Genomic DNA, 23,681 nt, shown 5'->3' with positions numbered 1-23,681 from the left:
TATATTAATAGGCCTATATAAATAAATAAATGAATGAATAAATGACTAAATATAAAAATTAACTAGTAAATAAATAAAGGAATACATAAATAAATACTTTATTTGATTCGTTCCTCTAATTATCAAAATAAAGTTTATTATCAAATCGTTCCCAATGGTCTATTTGATAGCAAAATGCTGATCGAGAATGGATGTATTTTCGCACACAACTGTGGATGAGTTATATCTCTGATGAAATCATGTTACCACCACCATTCAACATACTGCCATCTATCGACAAACTCCGGGAGATTCTACAAGCCTGTTGCTCCCGCAGCCAGCAGAAACAAAAGACACAGACTCAAAAGAAAATGGTATGTGTCAGTATATCGTCGAAATCTAAAGAAGATAACAAGGTTAGCTCAAGTCATAAGGGCGATAAAAAGTAGCTGCATGATTTGGTTACTTAGACAATAAAAGGGATAGATAAATTTTGTTGCAGAGGGCGCTACACAAAATATTTTTTTGTGAGATAATAAAAAAAACTGTGTCAATTTTGACAGAACATATAATTTAAATGACAAAATCATCTTTGTTTTAGATCTAAATTTCCAATATTTGTGATGCCCCACAAATATTCGTTAATTTAAACCAGCCGTTGAAAAATGGAGAAAGCGCCTTATACGTTTTATTCCAGCCATTGCCGATGTTGGCTTTTTGTTGGCTTTTTGTTGGCTTTTTCGTGTTGGTTATAATACGCACAACCAGCCGGCCCGTTATTATTAATTAGTTAATTATTTAACGGTTACCGTATTTTGTTTAAAGTGGAGCTGAATTTGTATGATCGTATTGTTAAAAGAGGTAGTTGTAATAGACGAACGCGTTGATCGGGAAGGAACTATTTCGGTGCTCCAGGCTCTAACCCAACAACTAGTGTGAGTTCCGTTGACCTAAAATACGTCTCTCAACGAGCTATGGTTTAGGTTATGATCAATGGCATGTTTCTCAGTAAGGGCAAGGCTTTAACCACTGAGTCCTGATTTAGCAAATGTTTGCAGACAGCATGATGGATTACTCATTGATCAGAACTCTTTTTATGGATACCAGGCTCAGGGAGTCAATGAACTCGTGTTATTGTACTTGCAGGCCTTACAATCGGCATGGAAGGAGTACAAGAAATCTCAGGTACGTTTTAATATATTTTACCGGTTCCCAATTTATGCTACACAAGACCTGATTTATCATTCTTTACATTTCCTGATAAGAGTGGTTGAATTATGAGGTTGTCCATCGTTAAAATGCTTGAAAACACACATATCGCAGATTTTAAGGCAAATGACTGACATTTATTTTCTCCTTCTGAGAAACTTTCCTTTTTCCCCATACTTTCTATGTCCACTTGGCTTACACACGGTAAAGAAAATTATTCTGCCATTGGGAGACTGGTTATACGACTTGTTTTGATGACTATTTTGCACTTTATAACACTTGAGAACGTCTGAAGGACCCTTTTCACATTAAAACAAATAATCGATGAGATACACGTATTTCAAAATCGCAATTCATAATTGATTCACAGCGCCTTATAGCTAACTTGATTTTCAACAAATTGTCGACTAATGATTTTAGTCTAATGTATCTTCTTTTTTACATCACACTGCTCCTAGAATAATTTTGTTCTCGATAGACTAAACTGTATTAATGTCTTCTTTTATTATTGCAATTGTTCTAGCTGTTATTTATGTTGTAGTAATTATTGTTCTCCGTATTTGTATCAACATTATCACCATCATCATCCTTAATATTTGTTATTGTTATTTATTTATTGTATTATTTTATTATTATTACTATTAATTTTATCGTAGTTATTATTATTATTTTATTACTAATACTACTACTTATACTATTGCTACTACTCCACCTAGTAATACTGTCATTATAATCATCATCATGTTTGGTTTTAAGAACATGACCAGAGCACTCAAAGATCGTTTTGTGAAGAACCGAGCGAGCGGTCTCCAGCAGAATTCGGAAGAAGGAGGAAAACGAGCTCTTCAAATGTTGGCACGAACCGATCTCCTAGAATTCCGAAACGAGTGGGTGGACGTCAGGTTAGATCACATTCCCTTTCAATCAATTAAAATCATCATAAAACAGTCACCTTAACATTGATATAGAGTCCTTTTTATACCACGATGGCAAAGACAAGGTGAAATATAATTATGAAAATTGTTTGTAGTCCTATGTGGAAGAATAAGACAGTTCCAATGCAAAAAAAATGATATTGGTCTTAAAGGAGCGCCAGGAGTGTCAATTCTGATTTTGTTATTATTGATATTCTTATGAAAATGCTCTCTTCATTCTAAAAGCATAACTATGAATAGATTCAGCTTCTGACGATTATTTTTTCCTGACATGCGTCTGTAGTCCCATATGTCAAAATCTGTGGTCAGTGCTTTTTATTGTTATTGAAGGTGATCTTCAAAAAGATTCGTTAAATATTTTGATAAATACAAACATTAAAGACTCCTGGGTTGTTCATTACCTCTCTGTAGGCAACAGGTATCCGTAGCAGAACGCGACCTCCAAATGATGCTCAAACAGTTGACGGAACTCATCGAAGCTCTGAAAATTAAAATCGAGCTCGTCACCCGCGTCGAAGAGAAAAATGTTTCCACTTCCACCGACATCGATGACATCTACAAGTCCTTTCCCGTCATTAAAAAATTACTCGAACACGTCGAAGTCCTCATGAAAACCTTGCGCACTCTCCCACCTGAGGTGGCCCAGAGACCAGCCAAGGAAAGGCCAGTCTCCGAGGTAAAGAAGGAGAATGAAATCAAACCCAAATCCAGGTGGGAGCGCGTGAAGGCGATGGCGAAGATGTACGAGCTCGGAAGAAGACCAGAGGAGGACGAAGAGCTCGTGAAGAAACTTAACGAATAACAACAAAGATTCGAAGATGCTTCCTTCGCGTTGCATTGAGACTCTTACATGCCATATGAATAAAAATTATCATGTTTAATCACCAAAATGGAATACAAACCCATAGTTTAAACATATTTGTGGCTTACACCCAGTAAATAGAAACCGATTGATCGATCTGTAATTGAAAACAAGTCAGAATTTGTTGTTGGAGCCAGCGTGATTTGAACCTGCATCTACTGCTTGCCGGCAGCGACTCTACCACCAGGCCATAACTGATTCATGGCATAGTCACGAAACAAATACCCAAGCTCTCCTGATTAATATGTTATTATATGCATACTGCAGGGGTAATGCCTATAGTATAAGTATAGTACGATACATATAGAGCGTAAAGAAAAACGTGACGGGAAGGATCTAAAGAAGGCAAGACATGATTTGACAATACACTGATATAAGGAAGTACAAGAAACAATTTCATTTTCCTGTTAAATGAATTAAGTGAAGGGGCAAGTTGAATGTCATTATGAAGAGAGTTCCAAAATTTGGGGGCTGTATATAAAATAAACGTGTTTTGGGCTAGAAGGGTTCTCAGCAGAGGTAGATGAAAGTCATTACAATGCCGAGTTGGGTACTCAGAAGAGGATTCATTTAGGGTGAACATATCATCACAAACGGAAGGAAGCATAATATTTGAATAAATAAACTGGCTTAACTGAAAGAGATAAAGATCTTTAACTTTCAAAAATGAGAAAGGCAAATGATACGAAGAGCTTTCTTGTGTAATAATTAGATGCTGTTTAACAAAGTTTGGTGTGCATTGCCGCACAACAGGTGTCCATAATTGAGATATGGTAAGACCAGATATAACTAAGGAAGATGAATGGAAATGAGTTTTTAATCTATTCATGACACCAATATTACGAGAAATAGTTTTACAGATGTTGTTAATATGATACTTCCAGGAAAGTTTATTGTCGACTTTCCGGCCCCCAAATAGATTATAAGAGAAACGGTCTTTAACCGGAATTCATCGAATTCAATGTTGCTTAGCAGTGAGTCTAATATATTACTGAACAACATACATTAAGTTTTTGGGAGATTAAGTGAGAGTTTGTTTGCTCTAACCCATTGTAGAATCTTAGGTAGTTCAGAATTAACCATTTGCATAAGAGTGTATGGATTGCTTTTGGAAAAGAACAGATTCGTGTCGTCAGCAGAAAGTATTAACGATAAACTATGAGATTGAGATTATCTGCAGAAATCATTTATATATAAAATACCTACAAGTGGACCTAGGAGGCTTCCCTGTGGAACACCACAGCTAACATTACATAAATCTGATGAACAACCGTTAACAAAGACATATTGCTGTTTGTTATAGTTCCTGAACCACTCTAAAGCCGTTCCACGTACACCGTAATTGGAAAATTTATAAAGTGATATATCGTGGTTTATTGTGTCAAAGGCCTTGGAGAAGTCCAGGAAAATACCAACCACGTGAGAGAATTTGTCAATAGCATGATATACCTTCTCCACAAAAGATAATAAAGCATGGATGGTACTATGCTTTCCCTAAAACCAAATTGAAAGTTGGAGAAAACATGAACTTTTAGAAAGGCAACTGTTCTAATACTTATGGATTTCTTCACGATCTTAGAGAAAGGAAATAACAAGGAGATCGATCGATAGTTGTTTACATTTAGTTTGTCCCCCTTTTTAAATAAAGGAATAATTTTGGCGATTTTCATAGAGTTGGGAACGTAACCATGTACAGTACGGAGACAATTATGAACCAGGGGATCTACTACAAATGGAATATTGACTTTAAGAATAACATTATTGATATCATCGTAGCCAGAACGTTTGTTGTTGTCTATAGGTTTGAAACGATGTTTATAATTTCATGTATATATGCTGGAGTAAGTAAATATATAGAACTCTCGTTAGGTGGACCAAGAAAATCTGTAAACTGTTTATTGGAAGGAGGTGTATTTTTGGCAAGATTATCCCTTATGGAGGAAAAGTGGGTATTAAATATATCATTAGCAATGTTGACAGGCTCTTGTTCAATTTCATGATTGAGTTTGATTTCCGTTACAACAGCTTTATTGTTTGCCACATTCATCGCATGTTTGAAGACTTTCCAAGTGTTGTTTATATCATGTTTATGTAGTTCAATTTGATGTTTTTTAAAGAATTTTGTCTTTACTAAACGTATGATTTTAGTCAAAGTATGTTTATAGAATGTATGTTATGATTAGTTTTGTCTGTAACTTTTGATTTGTACTTATAAAGATTATTTTTCCAAATTATAGACCGGAGTAGAGACTTAGATATACATGGAAGTCTCGGGGACTTTTGTAATTTCTATTATTGTCTCTTTGTATGGGAATAAACATATCTAGCTGGATGTTTAGAATGTGACAAAGCATATCGTACGAAGAATCCACATCATAAACGTATGCAGTCTATCAAATGCAAAGAATACCGAATACTCTACACAACTAAAAACATAGAATCCGAAACTCAAAATACAAATTGGAAAACTATTCATTACTCGATATTTACATATAAACATATAATAAAGAAATTTTAATATTTCTATAACATATTATTAAAAATGTAAATTATCATCTGGTCTATCAGTCGAAAAGAGACCGCAATCATAAGCGATGTTTGACTAAGATGCTATATAACTAACCAAAATTCATCTGACATCTCTCGGTTTGTGTTTTGTTGTGAGAAAGGTCAATAATTAATGGTTTCATTCTTGTATGCCAACTCCTCCGGCTCTTTGTATCTGTCAATAAGGAAATTGTTATGAATCATAGACCGCACCATTGAATCACAGTTCACCCGACAATTGTACCAGTACACGTATTGACGATCAAATAATATTCAATAGTCCCATTTATTCTGATCCAGTCATGCATTCATATGAGCAAATAATTATATTCTTTCTTCCTCTTCCCCATTCTTCATGCCTTCTTTCATTGCACCTTTTCTCACCACCATGCTAAACAATGCCGATCGGATTTGCATAGCGTTCAAATGGGAAAATATTGTCAGGCAGTGTGTTGTGATTTCTCAGCAGTGTCAGTACTTGAGTCTTTGCGTCGAAAACATTCCTGCTCTCTGTGAAATGATTTGGATAAGTGATTATTGGACACGAGGAACACTGGTCTGACTAGAATAGATAGTAGAATAATATTTCGACGAACTTGTTTAAGCTTGTATAATATTCCATCAAATGGAGCACATGCAATGTGGCTGAGGAACATGCTTCGTGTTTCATATCCATTGGTTGATTTAAAACCCCGTTGGAGCAGGATGTGTAAATCTGCCACAATAGTTTTATTTGCAGCACATCTTTGATTGACTGAAATTATGTAGGTGTCTGGAAACTCTCAAGAGTTGGAGGAATGAAGCACCGATCTCCATCGTATACTACTCTGCTTTGTGAGGAATATATTTGGTTATTGTGTGTTGTCTTGTGTTCCTTTTGTGAAATAACAGACTAAATTAAGGAATTGAAAGTACAGACTAATAAAGGAATTTCAGAGAATCGCATGTAGAAAACAACAAATAGGTTCCTCGAGATGACTGACACTTCTTCATCTGTGTTTTTTCTCTTCCATAAAAATTAAAAAATAATCAAAAAGAATCATGAGTTGATACTATTGTGGAGGGCAGTTGTTATATCTTTTCTCGAGGAAGCGATACATTGTCTCTCAAGGAAATAAAAGCTGGAACATTGAAGACGTATAACAGGATATCATGGCATTCGTGAAGTTACACCGTCAGAAGCTATTTGAGACAATCGAATCGTTAGACCTGTTCCTCGTAAAGAATCTGCTCTCCAGACCTGATGATTTTGGTCTGGACTGGGACTATAGAGACAAGGACGGTCGGTCCGTCTATGCACATGCCATCAACATCGGAGTCACTCGTAAGCTAACTTTTAAATCGGAGCAACTTTAGAATACCCCACCACAAAAATTGACCAAAAGTTAGTAGGGTACCCAACGCTTCACAAAATAAGCTATATCTCATGACTTTTGTCCTATTGGTAGGGTATTCTAAAGTTGAGCCTTTAAATCTGTTAACATCTTGAGTTGCCGACAAGTAGGTTCTGGTAGTTCGAGAATGAGGAAGCTGCCAAGTTGACAAGGTTATTTTAGTGGGGCATCAAATCTGAACCCTCCCATATCAATGCCTGCTGCGTACTGAACTGGTCCAAAGTTCTGTTCTTCTTCTTTCTTTGAAGACAAAAAAGCTGCAGTGTTGTGTATCTGACTCTCACAAAACCTCGTTTCGTTAGATTCTTTTCATATTATAGTTTGCTAAATAGATTATGAAATGCCCTAATGAATATGGCTTTTATTCAAGAAATGCACTGCAGATTAAATCGTTTATAAAGAACCTCCGCTCTTTTGTACTTTGCTGTGACCCTCTCGGGGTCATTAGATCTGAAGTCAAGGATGTATTTGTATAGAAATTTGAATGGGACTATATCGGTTTGTGTTGTTACCGGAACCTTATTCAGCTTCTATTGTGGCATTTCATTCCATAACTTGCTGAGTAAGCAACGGTTATCCCAAGTGCAATGAAATGTCAAATGATAATGGGTATAGGAGAGAAATAAGCGCAGTGAGTATAACAATTCAGCCACAAATCTGGCCCTACATTGATATTTACAGAGGAATATACGGAGAGGGAAAGGGTGACGAGTTTTTAGTCCCTATTAATTTAGTAATTACTACTTTTAATGCAATTGTCACCCAATATGTTTAAAACTGTGTGGCCCGAATTCACAAAGGAAGTTTGTCGACAAACCTAGGTTTATGTGCGTCATATGACGCGTCTCAGACCAAGATTTGTCTGAACCTTGGTCTGAAACGCATCGAAACGCGTCATATGAAGCACATAAATCTAGGTTTGTCGACAAACCTCCTTTGTGAATTCGGGCCAAAATCTTTATGATGGGAAAAAACGTTACATTTTCTCGACAATAAAGTGTCTAAATAAGTCAGTAACTCTTAATTTAATTATAAGGACGTCAGCTCTCTGGCGACATTTTTCTCATATGGGTCTTTGTTTATTCTATCTCTACTATCATAAGAAATATATATGTGGCTTTATATATCTTGGTTGTGATATCTTTATAATCTTATCTTAAACCACTGCAAAACCAATAATACATTCAGGAAGTTGATATTTCGTTTGTTTAAAGGTTGTCATTCTTTATTATTAACAAATTTCATGTAAACCTTCCAAAGGATATATAATGAAAAACATATCAAATTACAGGATTATTAATACCCTGTCGAGATCAGATAAGATCACAATTTGAATCTTCCACTTTGAATGGCATATTTATTCAACTGTTTGAAGGTCCGATAGAGATAAAACGTTTAAAATAGAGAAAGTAGCAATTCAAATGATAAGGAACATGTGCATCTGTTGTACATTATTTTTCAATAATGAAAACAAAGAATGAGAAACAATGAGGAGAGTAACGCTCTGGATGTTAATTGTCGTCTTTAAGACTGCATGGTTTTGAAAATCATGGTCAAGATGCCTTTCCTGTCGTGTTTAACATGCTTCTTTGTTGTTGCTGTTTTAAAAAACTCTACAAGATGGAAATGCCCATTAGCATTAGCAATTTGCTTTCTAGAAATGACTATGCTCACTCATGCTAGAATGAGGATTATTGTATGTTTATTTTAATATATGCAAGATAACTTTCTAATTAATATTCATTTGAAAATCTTTATAATACATTTTTTCTTCCTTCTTTTCTGAGTGTATAATGATAACTTTACTAAAAAATAGGCCTAGAATCGGGACATTTTAACGAAAAAGAACAACAACTTAGTAATATTTTTTTCTCTACAACAATCAAGAAATGGTAGTGACATTTTTGGACCATGGCATCCCTCTCGGTGACGCCCTTTTGAGAGCAGCTGACTTCTGTCTGGTGGACATTGTTCGATGCATCTGTACATATGCTGAAACACTGAGCAAGGTATGTATACAACCATAATTATGAAAATCAACGTCAGTTTATCATATCCTTTAAGATTATTTGTAATATCTAATAATGCAGAGAATCGAAATGCCCAAAGTTACACATTATACACTATTTCCAGGATGACATTATGTTAACTCTTTGATATTCTACACAATTTTCAAGTAATAGTTCATCTTCTTTATAGGGTACATAGCCCTTTGAAGATAAGAAAAAGAAGAATATGCGTAATTCATTCCCGTGGGCGTGTTATTCTCGATTCCTTTCTCGATTCCTAAGTTAGAGAAAATCACATACTCTCTTCCTCCGTTTCTTGAATATCAATTTTTATTTCATTATGAATATATGTTTTTGAAATAGATATAGAAATATAGTAATTATTACCAAAATAACAAAGAATTTGTTTCAGATTAACGAATAGAACATATGGAGATGTCATTTGGAACTTTAGTACAAATGTCCATTCAAATATTAAAATTTCTTTCTTTGAGGAATGAGTTGTGCTATTTCAAAGCGGTATAAAATCGCAAGTTATACAGCCATGCAATATATTATGATGATTTTAGATACATTGGGCAGGTGCATTTTTAATATTCTGTCTGTCTATTCGGTTGGAAGAGTGGCCGTGAAAGCCGATTCTTTCTATTCTTTTTCAATTGAATAGTATTCTTAAAGGTTTTTCATTTGAATGGTTTTGATGGGTATAAACATGGACTGCTATAGCACTCAAAAGAAATAGAGCGATGGGTGACCGCAAGGTTATTTCTATGATTATTTGAGGAATAAAAGGGGGCTTACCATACAAAATGAATGCATAATTTGATGCGTACAGCGCTTCAATATTTAAGTATAAGCCCACTGCCATGACTGTGTACTGCAATTTTCATGAAATTATAAAACACAACAAATAAAATCAGTGAATGTTCCCGCACCTTTGCCCCATGGGAGGGAATCGGGATGACACCCACCCCCCCCCCCCGATTTCGAAATGGAGGGGGGGGGGGCACAGTATCAAACGCTCCCTCAGCCTCTTATAAATGCAAACAAAACTCAAATTGACATTAAAGTTAAAATGTTATAACATTATAACATAGTGTGCATGCGCGCGTGTGTGTGTGTGTGTGTGTGTGCATGCGGGAGGGTTTGTGTGTGAGGATGAATGCATGTATAAATGGAAAAAGTATATTTGATAGATACTTGTTTGAAAGAGGGATTGTTCAACTGAATCATTTGGTTGAGAAAGGTCATGTTAAGTCTGTTAAATATTTTATGAACCTCGGTATGAAAGGTAATAATTTGCTTATGATTATTGATATTTATGATGCGATACCCAGGTTATGGAAGGATGATTCAGGGTTAATAGAATTCCTCGAGGTTGATTTGATAAGCTTTAATACTTATTTCCATATTTCTAGTAAAAAAAATACAGTTTGTGGATGTGGGTTCAAGAACAATCTATGATTATTTTATCAAAGCACTGCAACAAACGTATGATTTGCAGGTAAGGGATGGGCAAAATGATTATGATTTTATAGATAAAGAATTAAAAGAAATATTTGTTAGACCAAGAATTACTATACTCATTAGAAAACAACGTGAATTTCAATTTAAATTATTGCATGGAGCCATATACACTAATGAGCATCTTTATAGATTTGGTTTTGTTGGTGATAATTTATGTTCGTTTTGTAAGCAGGAAATAGAAACATACAAACATTTATTTTTATCTTGTGGGAGCGTTCAAAGGATATGGCAGGCTTTAATACAACTTTTTGAGTTAGATGAAATTAAAGATTTAGAATGGCGAGATATATTTGTTGGGTTGGTAGGTAGTTCATATAGAATAAAAATGTGTAATACTATCATTTTCATGGTGAAGTATGTTACATTTATGTCAAGATCGGGGGGGGGGGGGTCGAGTACTAACTTTAGAAAAGATGAAAAAAAGCATTTTTAAGTATAGGGATGAGGAAAAGAAAATAGCAATTAAAATGGGAAAGCTAGGATCACATTTCTTAAAGTGGGAGCAGCTTAAGATTAATTAAGATTTTGCTTTCTTCTCCACCGTGAGCCTGTTAAAAGCGTAACTCGATTTTGCGGCCTGGATAACTTATTTAGTATATTTTTCTTGAGTTGAGAATGTTGGCAGACATCCACTGAGTGAGTACTGTGTGTGTGGGGGGGGGGGTGAGTATGTTTGTGTGATAGAGGGTGAGTATGTTTGTGTGATGGAGGGGGCAGGGAGGGGGCAGGATTGTATCAGTAAAATTACCTCCAGATTTGTTTAAGTTTTTTTTGTAATATATAAGTAAATAACATTAATATTTACTATTGACATATTATGTTTAGGTACTTATACGTTTACTTTGTTGCTAAGTTATATCATACTACAAATAAGTTTGTGTTTAATTATGTTTATGTAAAAGCATCAATATTGAACACGTTTATTTTTATTCAATTGTATGTCATGGTTTGTATTACACATCTGGAGAAATAAAACAAAATTGTTAAAAAAAAAAAAAAAGTGGGGTCTGAGTGTGTGTATGCATCCCATCCATGTTTTAACAGTGATTTCAACCCATGTTATAATTATGAGCCATTCTGACATCCAGAATAAATTACTATAAGATATCATTTCTTGAAGTTTTTGATCACTTTGACCTTATTTGTTCATAATCATTCTCTTAGAACGAGCGGCAGGCTATCATCGAATGCCATTGTGAAAATGATGATTATCACAAAGTTATGACGCCTCTCATGGCTGCAGGACACAAAAACAACTTCGCCATTGTAAAGGTGAGCCTAATTTTTACCTTATAATGTGAACCATTTTACAATTCATTGCATATTAAGCGAGTTCGTAATTAGGATTTGATCATGGGCAGATAAAGGTCATTCGCTCCCAAATTGTAAAACCATCTTAGATATAAACCATAATATCCGCCAAGAATGACTCTTTAGATATAAAGGACTCAGCTGCCCAAATGCTTTTCATGTTGCCGTTCTTATTTGATTTGTTTTAATTTCAGGGCTAATTACAAAAAATGAAAATACCAAGGATTTGTCGAATTTAGAGATTCTGTGTGTCTTCCCTAATAAACTAGCACACTGTACAAATCAAACAGATTGTAAATTCTCCCAATTGCCATGTTATTTGTTGTGCCTATAAATAAGGCTTTAGTCGGGACATTGATTTTACTTATTTTCCCGGATGCCTACCCCCCCCCCCTGCCCCTCCGGTTTGGAAAGCAATTAATTCTGCACACCTTCTTGCCAATTAATCATCAATATTGTACAGTTATATTACATGGTAACATTAATATTTGGATAGATTACAAGCTACTCGTCATTATTTGGCTGTGAGCTTCTTATGAAACATCGGTTTTTCTGTTTAAATTACCAATTAGCTGTTACTCCACGCCGGAGCCGTTCTGAAAGAGCCTAAGATAAAGCAGGATGAAGCAGACCTGACAGGCACCGCCATCGTGCTCATGACATACCGAGCCATAGCAACCGATGCCTACTTGGTCCAGGCTTTCAGCGACCCGCTCGATGCTGCTTTCGGCCTAGGTCTGCGACTGCGAGAGCTCGCTGATCGATGGGAGGATGTGAGTGAGGAGGTGCTTAGAATAGTGGGTCGCGTGGAGCGATTCGCGGCAGGTTTTGTGGGACAGGCGAATTATTCGAGCGAGGTAGGACGAGTTCGTTGTTGTTGATGTTGATGATGGATTATGATGGTGATGGATCATGTTTGTTCGTCATGATTACTGTGCCATGTGTTTTTTAATAAACTGAAACTGAAACTGAAAACTGATGATGATGGTAATGGTGATGACGACGACGATGATGATAAGAACGATGATGATGATGATGATGATGGTGATGATTGCAATGGTGATGGATGATGATAATAGTGATGGTGATGATTATCATAATAATGATTATGATCATAGTAATTATGATATTAATGATAATGATACTAATGATAATAATAGTAATGCAAAGAAAGATAATAATAATAATTAAAAAATAAGAATAATAACAATGATAATAATAATATTGCTTATAAACATAAATAATAATGATAATAATAATAATAATAATAAAGATGATATACACATATTTACTTACGTACAAATTCACACACATTTATGTACAAGCCTATACACACTGATTTAGTAAGATTTACCTAATTAGTAAGTATTTTGTTTAATTCCTCCTAATCTATTTCCCTATTCTTCCATTCTACTTCAGGTTCGAACTATCTTGAAATTTACTGAAAATGAGAGCAAGCATCCCGTTGCTAAGATACGAGCTGCGATGAAAGCCAATCAGAAACCAGTGAGTCGAATTAAGTGCGTTTTCTGTCGGTAAAGCTTGACGCAATAAAAGTCATGCCTCAATAGAATTCTATTTTGATACTGACGATATTATCAACAAAAGGTAACATAAAATAAATTTAGTTGAATCACTTATGACTAAGACTTCTTTGCAACCTTGATAATGAAGAGAAGGAACCTTGTTTTTTATTTGTTTTAACAAAAAAGAAGATTTAAAAAAACTCGTTAGCTTCAGCAATAAACTTTTGCTCGATTATCACAAGTGTCATTTATTCAGTTAGACATTACTTAATGTCAAACAATTCAATCAATGCATTTTAATTTTCTGTGCTAGTTTAATTCCTAATAATTTTTCATTTTGCAGTTCGTCATTCATCCTTTCACGCAGAGCATCCTGAGTGATAGCTATTACGAGGAGCTGCAGGGAAAGAGCGCCGCCATGTCCTTCATTTTCACGTTACTTGCAATATTCTGCTATCCATTGCTTTCTCTTTGCTATCTCATCTACCCGGCTAAGCCGTTACACAGATTCTTAAAGATACCGTTAGTCAAATTTATTTATAATAATATGAATTATATTCCACATACTAAGAATCTTGCTCTACGATTGGTCAAAAGTAAATCACGTGATGAAAGATAGTTCGCCAATCATTGATGGGAGAAGAAAAGTTCGTTGCACTGTGTAGATAGTAGTACTATCTACACAGTGCAACGCACTTTAATTGTATACGTTGAGTATTGCTCTCCTCTTTAAGCGCTTTTAGTGTTAGTACGTGAACTTTGGTCACGCGCGAACTATATGGTCACACCACTATATTGCATGTACGGTACGTATCGTACACCGTTTGCTAGCTGTTAATTGATGACTTGTTGCTCTAAAATGACGGAAGAAGTGAAATGTTTCCGATGTGGAATATAAAGCAAATAATCACCTATGGGTTTCAGACGATGGCAAACTATCACTTCCTCGGCGATCTGAATGTACACGCTATCTTTTCTCAGCTTCGCTTCGGAAAGATAGCTTCATCCAGATCGCCTCGGAAGTGATAGTTTGTCCCATTACCTTCACCAACAGTAATTATTTGCTTATTATTATTATTATCATTTATATTTTTATTATTAATATTATTATTGTTATTTGAAGAAGTGGGTTAAAGCCTCCAAGAATCACCTCTCCCAAATACGTCTCGGTATGAGGGGAAAAGGAACAACGGTACATACAAATTCTTTGACGGTTTGAAATTTTGAAATTCCAAAAAAAAAGTGACATTTGAAACGTTTTCTTGACTTTTTAATTTCGATCCATTTTTTTTCTGTAAGCTTTAAAGTTCAGATTCATATTTTTTTAAATGCCATCAAGTGTACGAATTCCTCCCAATTTTTTTATTTTAGGAACATCAAGCTGTACATGAACGTGGGTTCAGATATAACACTGATGTCATGCGTGATAGCTCTGGTGGTTTACGACTACTCAACACATCCCATCATTACATTGATTCTAGAGATCACTATCTTCATCTTCTGCATAGGTTCGTAGAATCATTTTAATAATTCATATTATTTTTCTCTTTAAAACAAAATCCTTGATGAGTACATCAAGACGGTCAAATGGCTAGGGTGGGATGGTGCGCCTCTACAATGACAATTATTATTATTTCCCCAGGTATACGCGTATGGATTAATTTAGTAGAGCGTAGAGAGCGAAGGGAGTGGTGCGTAAATTTGGCGTGTGGGTCGGAGGAACAGAGCCCCAGAAGTTCAGGGGTTGTAGGCATTTAATTACGGCCATATGAGCATCCAGGGCTTAGGGTCCCTGGTGGGGTCCAGGGCACGGAGCCCCCGCAATCTCACGGGCATTCAATTACGGTCAGATGCGCACAATTGTGATACCTCATTTGTGACACTGGGAGGTCACTATTTCTTTCTTTCTTTCTATTTCTCTTTAACATACTTTTTCCAAAAAAGGAGGGGGTTCCCCCTAGCCCCACCGTTCCGTGGGCTCTGACATGTATGCAACTAAACAAGCATTTTTTTTTCGGGGGGGGGGGGGGCAACTGCAACTGCCCCCCCCCCCCCCATCAGTACGCCAGTGTTCGTCGTCAAAGTACACTAGATGAGATATTGTTCACATATCTATGCTGCGACTCGGTGCCGAATATTAGGATATATATGTTAGCACCTTGATGCGCGAATGAGGTGACGGGTTCTTCGAAAACTGGCATTTTCATACTTCTCGGAGGGGTGGGGTGCAGATCACAGCTATACCCCCGCATCTTGTACGCCTATATGGCAATGGATTAGCCACACAATTCGAATCATCCCCTTTGTACCAAGATTATATAAAGTCGTAGTCGTTTTGTTTCTTGTTCTCAATGTTGTTCTATATCTTTTCTCCAACCAAGGAATATCTGGCAAACACATCAAATTCATCTACAACCAAGGTCCAGAGAAATTCTGCTCTTACCCTCTTTCAATTCTTGATAGTGTTATGGTGAAGATCTGCTACACAACGCTCTTTGTGGTCTGGATAGGCAGACTAATCGTAAGTAGATAATGTACAATTCGATTACTGAGAGCAAGAAGGACATTAACTGTACCATTGAACGTTAAAAGGGTTTGCATGAATGCCCTTCTGGTTCTTAGCAGACGAATTATAAGAGAGAAAAAACTTGAATTTAAATTGGCCTAAATGCATACTTTGAATGGACAGCAACTTTTTCGTTGCTTGAAGCAAAACGCAAAGATCATGTCCCAAATATATAATATGGAATATCAAAGGAAGTAATAACATATCTTATGTCAGTTTTATTGAATTTTCACAGAATTTGTTTAATAGAGAACTTACAATCTACATTCCAAGGCAGACAAACGATCAAACTGTCACATTAAAACTGATTGAATTTCTTGCTGAGATTTTAAATATAGATTATCTTTCAGACTACTTATGACCAGCGAATAATGACAAGGCATGTAAACCCATTTCAAGAGGTTCAACCCGACATGGCAACACCCGCAGTTATCACTACAAACACGACCGACTCCGACGCAAATTCCAACGTCGCGCCCAATGACGTCACACCAACATGGTTGTTCGCGTCATGGAACGAACCGCGGGTCGTATCTCATACTCTCTACAGCATTGTCGTGCTTATCTGCGTGGTGCGGACTTTCTATCTCCTCAGCGTCAACAATGTCGCAATCTTCGTCGTCGCGAAGTCGGTGATCGGCATGGGTAGCGATGTCCTCCGCCTGGTGGTATTTTTCGTTTGCATCGTCATAGCTTTTGGTGTGGGGATCACCCATGCGTCCAGCTATCGTCTGCATACTTTACGCGCCGAATGTGCGGCAGAGGGACGTCTGCCAAACGAGTGTCCCGCACCCCCATTCCAAGAGTAAGAAATACCGATTATTTTTTTTGCCTCTCAATTTAGATTTCGGAATGTTTCTTTCGATTTAAAATGAATGTTAAATAAAATCATATCTTGTTTTTTATATTTCTTGTTATAATACATATTGAAATATTTCTTTCGATTCTTCCATTTGTAATTCCTTTTAAACGATTAGTCTATAGGAGGTGTGTATTTTGTTATATGCGTTGCATCCTGCCATGACCCCTCGGCGCGCCTGGATGGGCCCCTTGGGCCTATACAAACAGCCAGGCCTCTTATAGCAGCCGATATTTCTATATTATTTTACCACATCTGGCTAGAGAGTGGCAAATTGACATCAATGTCATGCCAAGAGAAATTAGTGACTTGCCGGGGTTACAACTCCTGACCGTTACATCTCCGGTACTTAAATTTATGGTCAACCCACGCATTGGGTGAATTCATTGAATGCAAACACACACAAAGAAAGATATTCCTGATCACCATTTATCCTTAATTCGGGCAAAGGCCATTTCGACATTACCCTTACAAAAATGTCCTGTGGTAATACCACAGGATTACCACAGGACTGTACCACAGGACTGTACCACACGACTTTACCACACGACTTTACCACAGGACTGTACCACAGGATAATTACCACATGATTACCACACGCCAGTTACCACAGGATTACCACACGCCCGTTACCACATAATGGTAAATTGGGACATTTCAATTTACCACAGGAATACCACACGCCAGTTACCACATAAAATTACCACACAAATTACCACAGGAATATTTCTGTGGTAATTTATGTGGTTTTGGGGGACATTACCACAGGACAGTTACCACACGCCAGTTACCACAGGAATATCACACGCTAGTTACCACAGGATTACCACACGCCCGTTACCACAGAATTACCACACACCGGTTACCATACAGAATACCACATAATTACAACACGCAAGTTACCACAGGATTACCACAGGATTACCACAGGACTGTACCACAGGACTGTACCACACGACTTTACCACACGACTTTACCACAGGACTGTACCTCAGGATAATTACCACAGGATTACCACACGCCAGTTACCAAAGGATTACCACATGCCCAGCTACCACATAATGGTAAATTGGGACATTTCAATTTACCACAGGAATACCACACGCCAGTTACCACATAAAATTACCACACAAATTACCACAGGAATATTTCTGTGGTAATTTGTGTGGCTTTTGGGGACATTACCACAGGACAGTTACCACACGCCAGTTACCACAGGATTATCACACGCCAGTTACCACAGGATTACCACACGCCCGTTACCACAGAATTACCACACACCGGTTATCATACAGAATACCACAGAATTACCACACGCCCGTTACCACAGAATTACCACACACCGGTTACCATACAAAATACCACAGAATTACCACACGCCAGTTACCACAGGATTACCACAGGACATTTTTGTAAGGGTATACCCTCATGAAAAACAATCCATCATCGTATTTGATAAGCAACATATCAAATTAAAAAAGACATTATCAACTATCATGCCGTTCCACTATATTTCTGCCATTTCACTTGGTTTTCAATATACCGGGGCTTAAACAAATGGTTTCCTCTTTTGTCTCGTACTGTATAAATTGCTTTTCAGCATACAGACTACATTAGTGAACCTCTACTGGGTTCTTTTCGGCTTACTCAAGAAATCCGAGTCGGGCCTTAATTTGCGACCAGACGATTCTTACAATCTCTATCTTCCCGCCTTCATCTTAATGATCTACTCGTTCGTCGCAGTCTTAGTCCTACTCAACCTCCTCATCGCAGTCATGACGTCACGATATTCTTCAGTAGAGGTATGTAGACGATATAAGAAAATGCTATCCTGATCCTGAATACCGGCCGATGTTATTTAATCTTTGAACACTGTAAAATGATAACTCATTTTGTATCAATAAAACCAGAAAATCTAATGAATGGGGAGGGAATGATATCACGTACTATTACCCGAGTTGCCAGTTTTCCAATGTGGGAGTGATTTTTCATACTTTTGCAAAATTTTTCATTCTTCACAAGTCATAGTAGCATACACATGCTTTAGCAGTCACGCAAAACACACATTTGCAAATTATTATTCAATAAAATCTGAGAATGTATACTATTATCTAGATCTATCATTTTAAAATTATTTTTAAAATAATTCCATAAATTGGGGTAAAACTAAAATATTGCACCTATATGAGCGACAGTGTATATGTTTTGTTCTTTTTTATATAAAGTTGTCAATTTCATTACCATGACTTACTTACTCACTTAAGTGCACAGGACGGAGTGTCCCCTTGCGCTCCTACGGGTGGTCTGCCTCCATTCATTTCTATCCTGGGCTTGGTGTTGGGCAGCCTCCAGGCTTAATCAAGAATCTTGGCGGATTTGGTCTTTCCACCATGAATCTTTTTATATTCAACATGTTATGTTCAAAGCAGGACTTTCTTATAAAGCAGGCCCTCTGTGGCACTGAATGGGAATACCCTTTAGTTTAAAGAAAGCATAATAAATAAATGAATAATTAAATAGATAAACAATTTGTTTTTAAATGAATAAATAAATACAATAATTAAATGAATAAATACTTTCAATTGGATTCGTCTGTCTAATCCTGACAATAAATGTTATTACAAAATATTTTTTAATGGTCTGTTTGATAGCTAAATGCTGATCGAGAATGGAAGTTTTTTCGCACACAACTGTGGATGAGTTTTATCTCTGATGAAATCCTGTTACCACCGCCATTCAACATACTGCCATCTATCGACAAACTCCGGAAGATTCTACAAGCCTGTTGCTCTCGCAGCCAACAGAAACAAAAGACACAGACTCGGAAGAAAACGGTAAGTGTATATCGCCGAAAGCTACAGTAGTTAACAGTGTTAGTTTAAGTCAGAGGGCAATAAATAAATTTCTACATGATTTGGTTACTTAGATAGACACATGATGTTGTAAAGGGGCCGTTATATCTAGCGGACAAGTCTCCGGCATTTTGATCAAATAGTTAACTTCGCGGTTCGACTCCTTGCAACATGTCATTGAGCTAGACAATGATCTAAACTTCTAACCAATATGAGGTAAATGAGAAAGACAAATGCTTCAAATAATTCTAAATACTCATGATGATGTGAGGTATATATTGCATGCGTCTTTAGACTCGTGCCCCTGGGATAGATCTTTGCACATCTGTCAAACGTAGCAATTATCATTGAATATTATCATTACTAAACGCTCATTTCATTCTCCCACACTCCGTTGACGTAACTACCTCTTGCAACGAGCTATGGTTTAGGTTATGATGAATGGCATGTTTCTCCGTAAGGGCAGGGTTTTAACCATTGAGTCCTGATTTAGCCAATGTTTGCAGACAGCATGATGGATTACTCATTGATCAGAACTCTTTTATGGATACCATGCTCAGGGAGTCAATGAACTCGTTTTATTTCTACTTGCAGGCCTTACAGTCGGCATGGAATGAGTACAAGCAATCTCAGGTAGGCTTTAAATTTTTTGAAACTCAATTTTGCGAGACCTGATATAATGTTATTAACATTTTCAAATGAGAGTGGTTCAATTATGAGTTTGTCATTCATAAAAATACTTGAAAACACACATTTTGCAGAATTACTGACAATTATTTTCTCCTTATGAGAAACTTGCATTTTTTCATTATACTTTCTACGTTCACTTGGCTTGCAAACAGTAAAGAAAATTATTCTGCTATTGGGAAACTGGTTTAATACGACTTTTTGTAATGACTATTTTTCATTTTGTAGTTCGGTGTGTCTGAAAACGTCTGAAAGACCCAATTCAGATCAACAAAATAATCGCTGAGCTACACGTATTTCAAAATCGCAATTCATGATTGATATGCAGCGCATACTCATAGCTAACTCAATTTTCAACAATTTATCGACTATTATGATTTTAGTTTATTTTTTTTCTTATTTACATCACACTGCGCCTAAAAATAGTTCGTTTACGATAGACGAAACAGCGTTAATGTCTTCTATTATTATACAATTGTCTTAGCTGTCAATTTTGTTGTAGTCATTATTTATCATCGTATAAGTATCAACCTCTATCAACATTTTCATCATTATCATCATCATTATCATCCTTATTATTTTTTATTTTTATTTATTTATTGTACTATTACTATCATTATTAACATTATTATTATTGTATTACTACGAGTACTACTACTTCAAACTTCTATTGCTACGAATCCACCTACTAATACTGGCATTATTATCATCATAATCATCATCATCATCATCATCATCATCATGTTTGTTTTGAAGAACATGACCAGAGCACTCAAAGATCGTTTTGTGAAGAACCGAGAGAGCGGACTCCAGCAGAATTCGGAAGTAGGAGGAAAACGAGCTCTTCAAATCTTGGCAAGAACCGATCTTCTAGCCTTCCGAAACGAGTGGGTGGACCTCAGGTTAGATCACATTCCCTTTCAATCAATTATAATCATCATAAAACAGTCGCCTCAACATTTATATAGAGTCCTTTTTGTGCCAGACAGACATGATCCCTATACAAGAACCCATTAATATTTTAATTATTATGATGAAAATGCTCTCTTCATTCTAAAAGCATAATTATAAAGAGATTCAAACTTTTGACAATTGTTTTTTCCTGACATGCGTATGTAGTCCCATATGTCGACATCTGTGGTCAGTGCTTTTTACTGAAGGTGATCTTCAGAAAGATTTGTCAATATTTTGATAATTCCAAGTATAACATAAAGACAGACATTGAAGACTACTGGGTTGTTCATTATCTCTCTGTAGGCAACAGGTATCCGTAGCAGAACGCGACCTCCAAATGATGCTAAAACAGATAACGGAACTGATTGAATCTCTGAATATTAAAATCGGGCTCGTCACCCGCGTCGAAGAGAAACATGTTTCCACTTCCATCGACATCGATGACGTCTACGAGTCCTTTCCCGTCATCGAAAAATTACTCGAACACGTCGAAGTCCTCATGGAAACCTTGCGCACTCTCCCACCTGAGATGGCCCTGAAACCAGTTAAGGAAAGACCGGTCTTCGAGGTGAAGAAGGAGAAGGAGGAGAAAACGGAGGAGGAAATCAAATTCGAAATCAAGGAGGAAGAAAAGACAGAGGAGGAAATCAAATTCACATTCAAAAAGGAGATCGTGAAGGCGATGGCGAAGATGTACGAGCTCGGAAGACGACCAGAGGAGGACGAAGACTTCATGACGAAACTTAATGAATATCGACAAAGATTCGAAGATGCTTCCTTCGCCGTGCATTGAAACTCTTACATGACATCTGAATATTATCATGTTTTATCACCTAGAAAATCCCACCTCATAGTTGTTTTAAACATTCTGAAATGACATGTTGATAAGGCGTTTAGTCTTCTCGAACGCAAAGTGTTGCTTTGCTTTAATGCCTTCATCATTTCATCATTTGTTTATACATATAAGGTACAACAACTTATAACCATACTTATATCAAAACGTGTAAAGCAGTTATAGTATACCCGAGAAGAAATTAAAAACATATGATATTTGTATGCAATTTAACACCCCCTTCTCCTCCCCAGTAGAAGTCCAGTACAAAAGTTAATACGATTTGCAAGTCAAAAGTCGGGGATGCAAAATACCCTTACCCACCCCCCTCCCCCCTCTTCAGGAGTACTCTACCCCACCCCCGCCGTTAACATTATGGATAAGCCACTGCTTAAGTTCGCACATTACTCATAATAAGACGAATGCAATTAATACATGTCAAAATAATTTTCTCGCCCTCTGAATCACTTCGGATGTAGCACCTGATGTTCAATCAACACATCGCGAAGCGTCTTTTCATGCACTCTATCTATTTGTACACCCCTTTTCCCCCAGCCCCCTTCCCAAGTGTCATGACAACATTAAAGATGTGTTAATCGCTATATTCTCGAGTCTTATGCCAAGAAAAAGCTTTGAGCTTTTATCGTGGACTGTTGTTATTCCCCCACTCTTCATTGGAAACCACTACCTCAGGTCATTAAGTTATGATGGTTCAAAGCTGACATGTGCAGGATTTGATGCACGCTGACGATGGTCTAGTACTTAATTTATTCTGTACTGTATTTATACCTCTCAGTTATATCAAGCAATATAAAATCATGTGTCTTATTCTCAAACTTAAATGTTCTCTGTAAACTTATTTTATTACGTACATACTTTTTATTTGTTATTTTATATATTGTAATACTGTATGGTTTATATATATGTCATTTTAATTTGTTGATATTTGAGTGGAAAAATAAATCAAATCAAATCAAATTATGAAGGGTAGTCTTGTATGGAGGAACTCAAAGAATATTTGTTTATTTTCAGAAGGTGAGATCGGATAGAACTTTCGTAGACCTGCTATGAAAGATATGATAAAAATGCACTATATATAATATAATAGTAGCCAGCATGTAAAAAAAAAAAGAAGAGAATTGAAGTTTTATAGATACAATAAATAACGATTATATTATATTGGTATGCGAATAACTTTTCTTATATGAATCCTTGCCAATATAATAAGCCTTGTTCAGCGACTCTTTGAATCATTAAAAGACAAGCTTTATTCTACATGTATGATGTCAGTGGTGTTTTCTAGGAGGGCGTGGTGTCAGTATATACAAATTGATGACCCCCACCCTTCCCCTGCCCAAATAGAAGAAGATGTAGTCTTCTAAATAAGAAATGATGAATCAATAGTTAGAAACAATATGCATTTAAATATGTAATCACAGTTTGTTCTGGTCTCTTTGCCCCTCATCCCCTTCAGAAAAAAAAATCGGGGTTCGCCCCTAATATTCCATTTACATGTAGTCGAACTTTTTTTGGAAGGAAGTCATGCAATGATAAACACTTTGCAAATGTCAGATCGAACATTGCCAAAAGGCACATACGCATTCCACTCATCTCGATACATTCACAAGGAAA

General features: G+C 36.5%; 3 protein-coding genes across 3 annotated transcripts; all 3 read left to right on the top strand.

The window, feature by feature from the left end:
* The first annotated feature begins 1,945 nt into the window (after positions 1–1,945).
* LOC115920559 lies at positions 1,946–4,956 on the top strand. The gene is made up of 2 exons (XM_030976467.1): positions 1,946–2,090; positions 2,535–4,956. The coding sequence occupies exons 1-2, from the start codon at positions 1,948–1,950 to the stop codon at positions 2,923–2,925; spliced, it is 534 nt and encodes a 177-aa protein (XP_030832327.1). The 5' UTR covers positions 1,946–1,947; the 3' UTR covers positions 2,926–4,956.
* A 762-nt stretch (positions 4,957–5,718) lies between these two features.
* LOC115920722 lies at positions 5,719–11,869 on the top strand. The gene is made up of 3 exons (XM_030977240.1): positions 5,719–6,856; positions 8,814–8,935; positions 11,627–11,869. The coding sequence occupies exons 1-3, from the start codon at positions 6,685–6,687 to the stop codon at positions 11,756–11,758; spliced, it is 426 nt and encodes a 141-aa protein (XP_030833100.1). The 5' UTR covers positions 5,719–6,684; the 3' UTR covers positions 11,759–11,869.
* A 485-nt stretch (positions 11,870–12,354) lies between these two features.
* On the top strand, positions 12,355–22,365 carry LOC100888680 (short transient receptor potential channel 3-like). Its single transcript, XM_030977239.1, has 11 exons — positions 12,355–12,630; positions 13,193–13,279; positions 13,643–13,821; positions 14,671–14,807; positions 15,681–15,820; positions 16,204–16,670; positions 18,325–18,526; positions 19,376–19,558; positions 20,171–20,209; positions 21,020–21,165; positions 21,521–22,365. The coding sequence occupies exons 1-11, from the start codon at positions 12,430–12,432 to the stop codon at positions 22,008–22,010; spliced, it is 2,271 nt and encodes a 756-aa protein (XP_030833099.1). The 5' UTR covers positions 12,355–12,429; the 3' UTR covers positions 22,011–22,365.
* Positions 22,366–23,681: the final 1,316 nt, after the last annotated feature.

The sequence above is a fragment of the Strongylocentrotus purpuratus genome, unplaced genomic scaffold (assembly GCF_000002235.5).
Source record: "Strongylocentrotus purpuratus isolate Spur 01 unplaced genomic scaffold, Spur_5.0 spur5_scaffold_9, whole genome shotgun sequence".
In the NCBI taxonomy this organism is placed as follows: Eukaryota; Metazoa; Echinodermata; class Echinoidea; order Camarodonta; family Strongylocentrotidae; genus Strongylocentrotus; species Strongylocentrotus purpuratus.
This window is presented reverse-complemented; position numbering and strand designations above follow the sequence as displayed.

Bases quoted from the DNA above. Each gene is read 5' to 3' on its own strand.
- LOC115920559 (XM_030976467.1), top strand. From the start codon at position 1,948: ATGACCAGAGCACTCAAAGATCGTTTTGTGAAGAACCGAGCGAGCGGT. The intron at 2,091-2,534 runs GTTAGATCACAT...ACCTCTCTGTAG, and splicing joins AACGAGTGGGTGGACGTCAG to GCAACAGGTATCCGTAGCAG.
- LOC115920722 (XM_030977240.1), top strand. From the start codon at position 6,685: ATGGCATTCGTGAAGTTACACCGTCAGAAGCTATTTGAGACAATCGAA. The intron at 6,857-8,813 runs GTAAGCTAACTT...ACAACAATCAAG, and splicing joins CATCAACATCGGAGTCACTC to AAATGGTAGTGACATTTTTG. The intron at 8,936-11,626 runs GTATGTATACAA...TCATTCTCTTAG, and splicing joins ATGCTGAAACACTGAGCAAG to AACGAGCGGCAGGCTATCAT.
- LOC100888680 (XM_030977239.1), top strand. From the start codon at position 12,430: ATGACATACCGAGCCATAGCAACCGATGCCTACTTGGTCCAGGCTTTC. The intron at 13,280-13,642 runs GTGAGTCGAATT...TTCATTTTGCAG, and splicing joins TGAAAGCCAATCAGAAACCA to TTCGTCATTCATCCTTTCAC. The intron at 18,527-19,375 runs GTATGTAGACGA...TCTGTTTGATAG, and splicing joins CACGATATTCTTCAGTAGAG to CTAAATGCTGATCGAGAATG.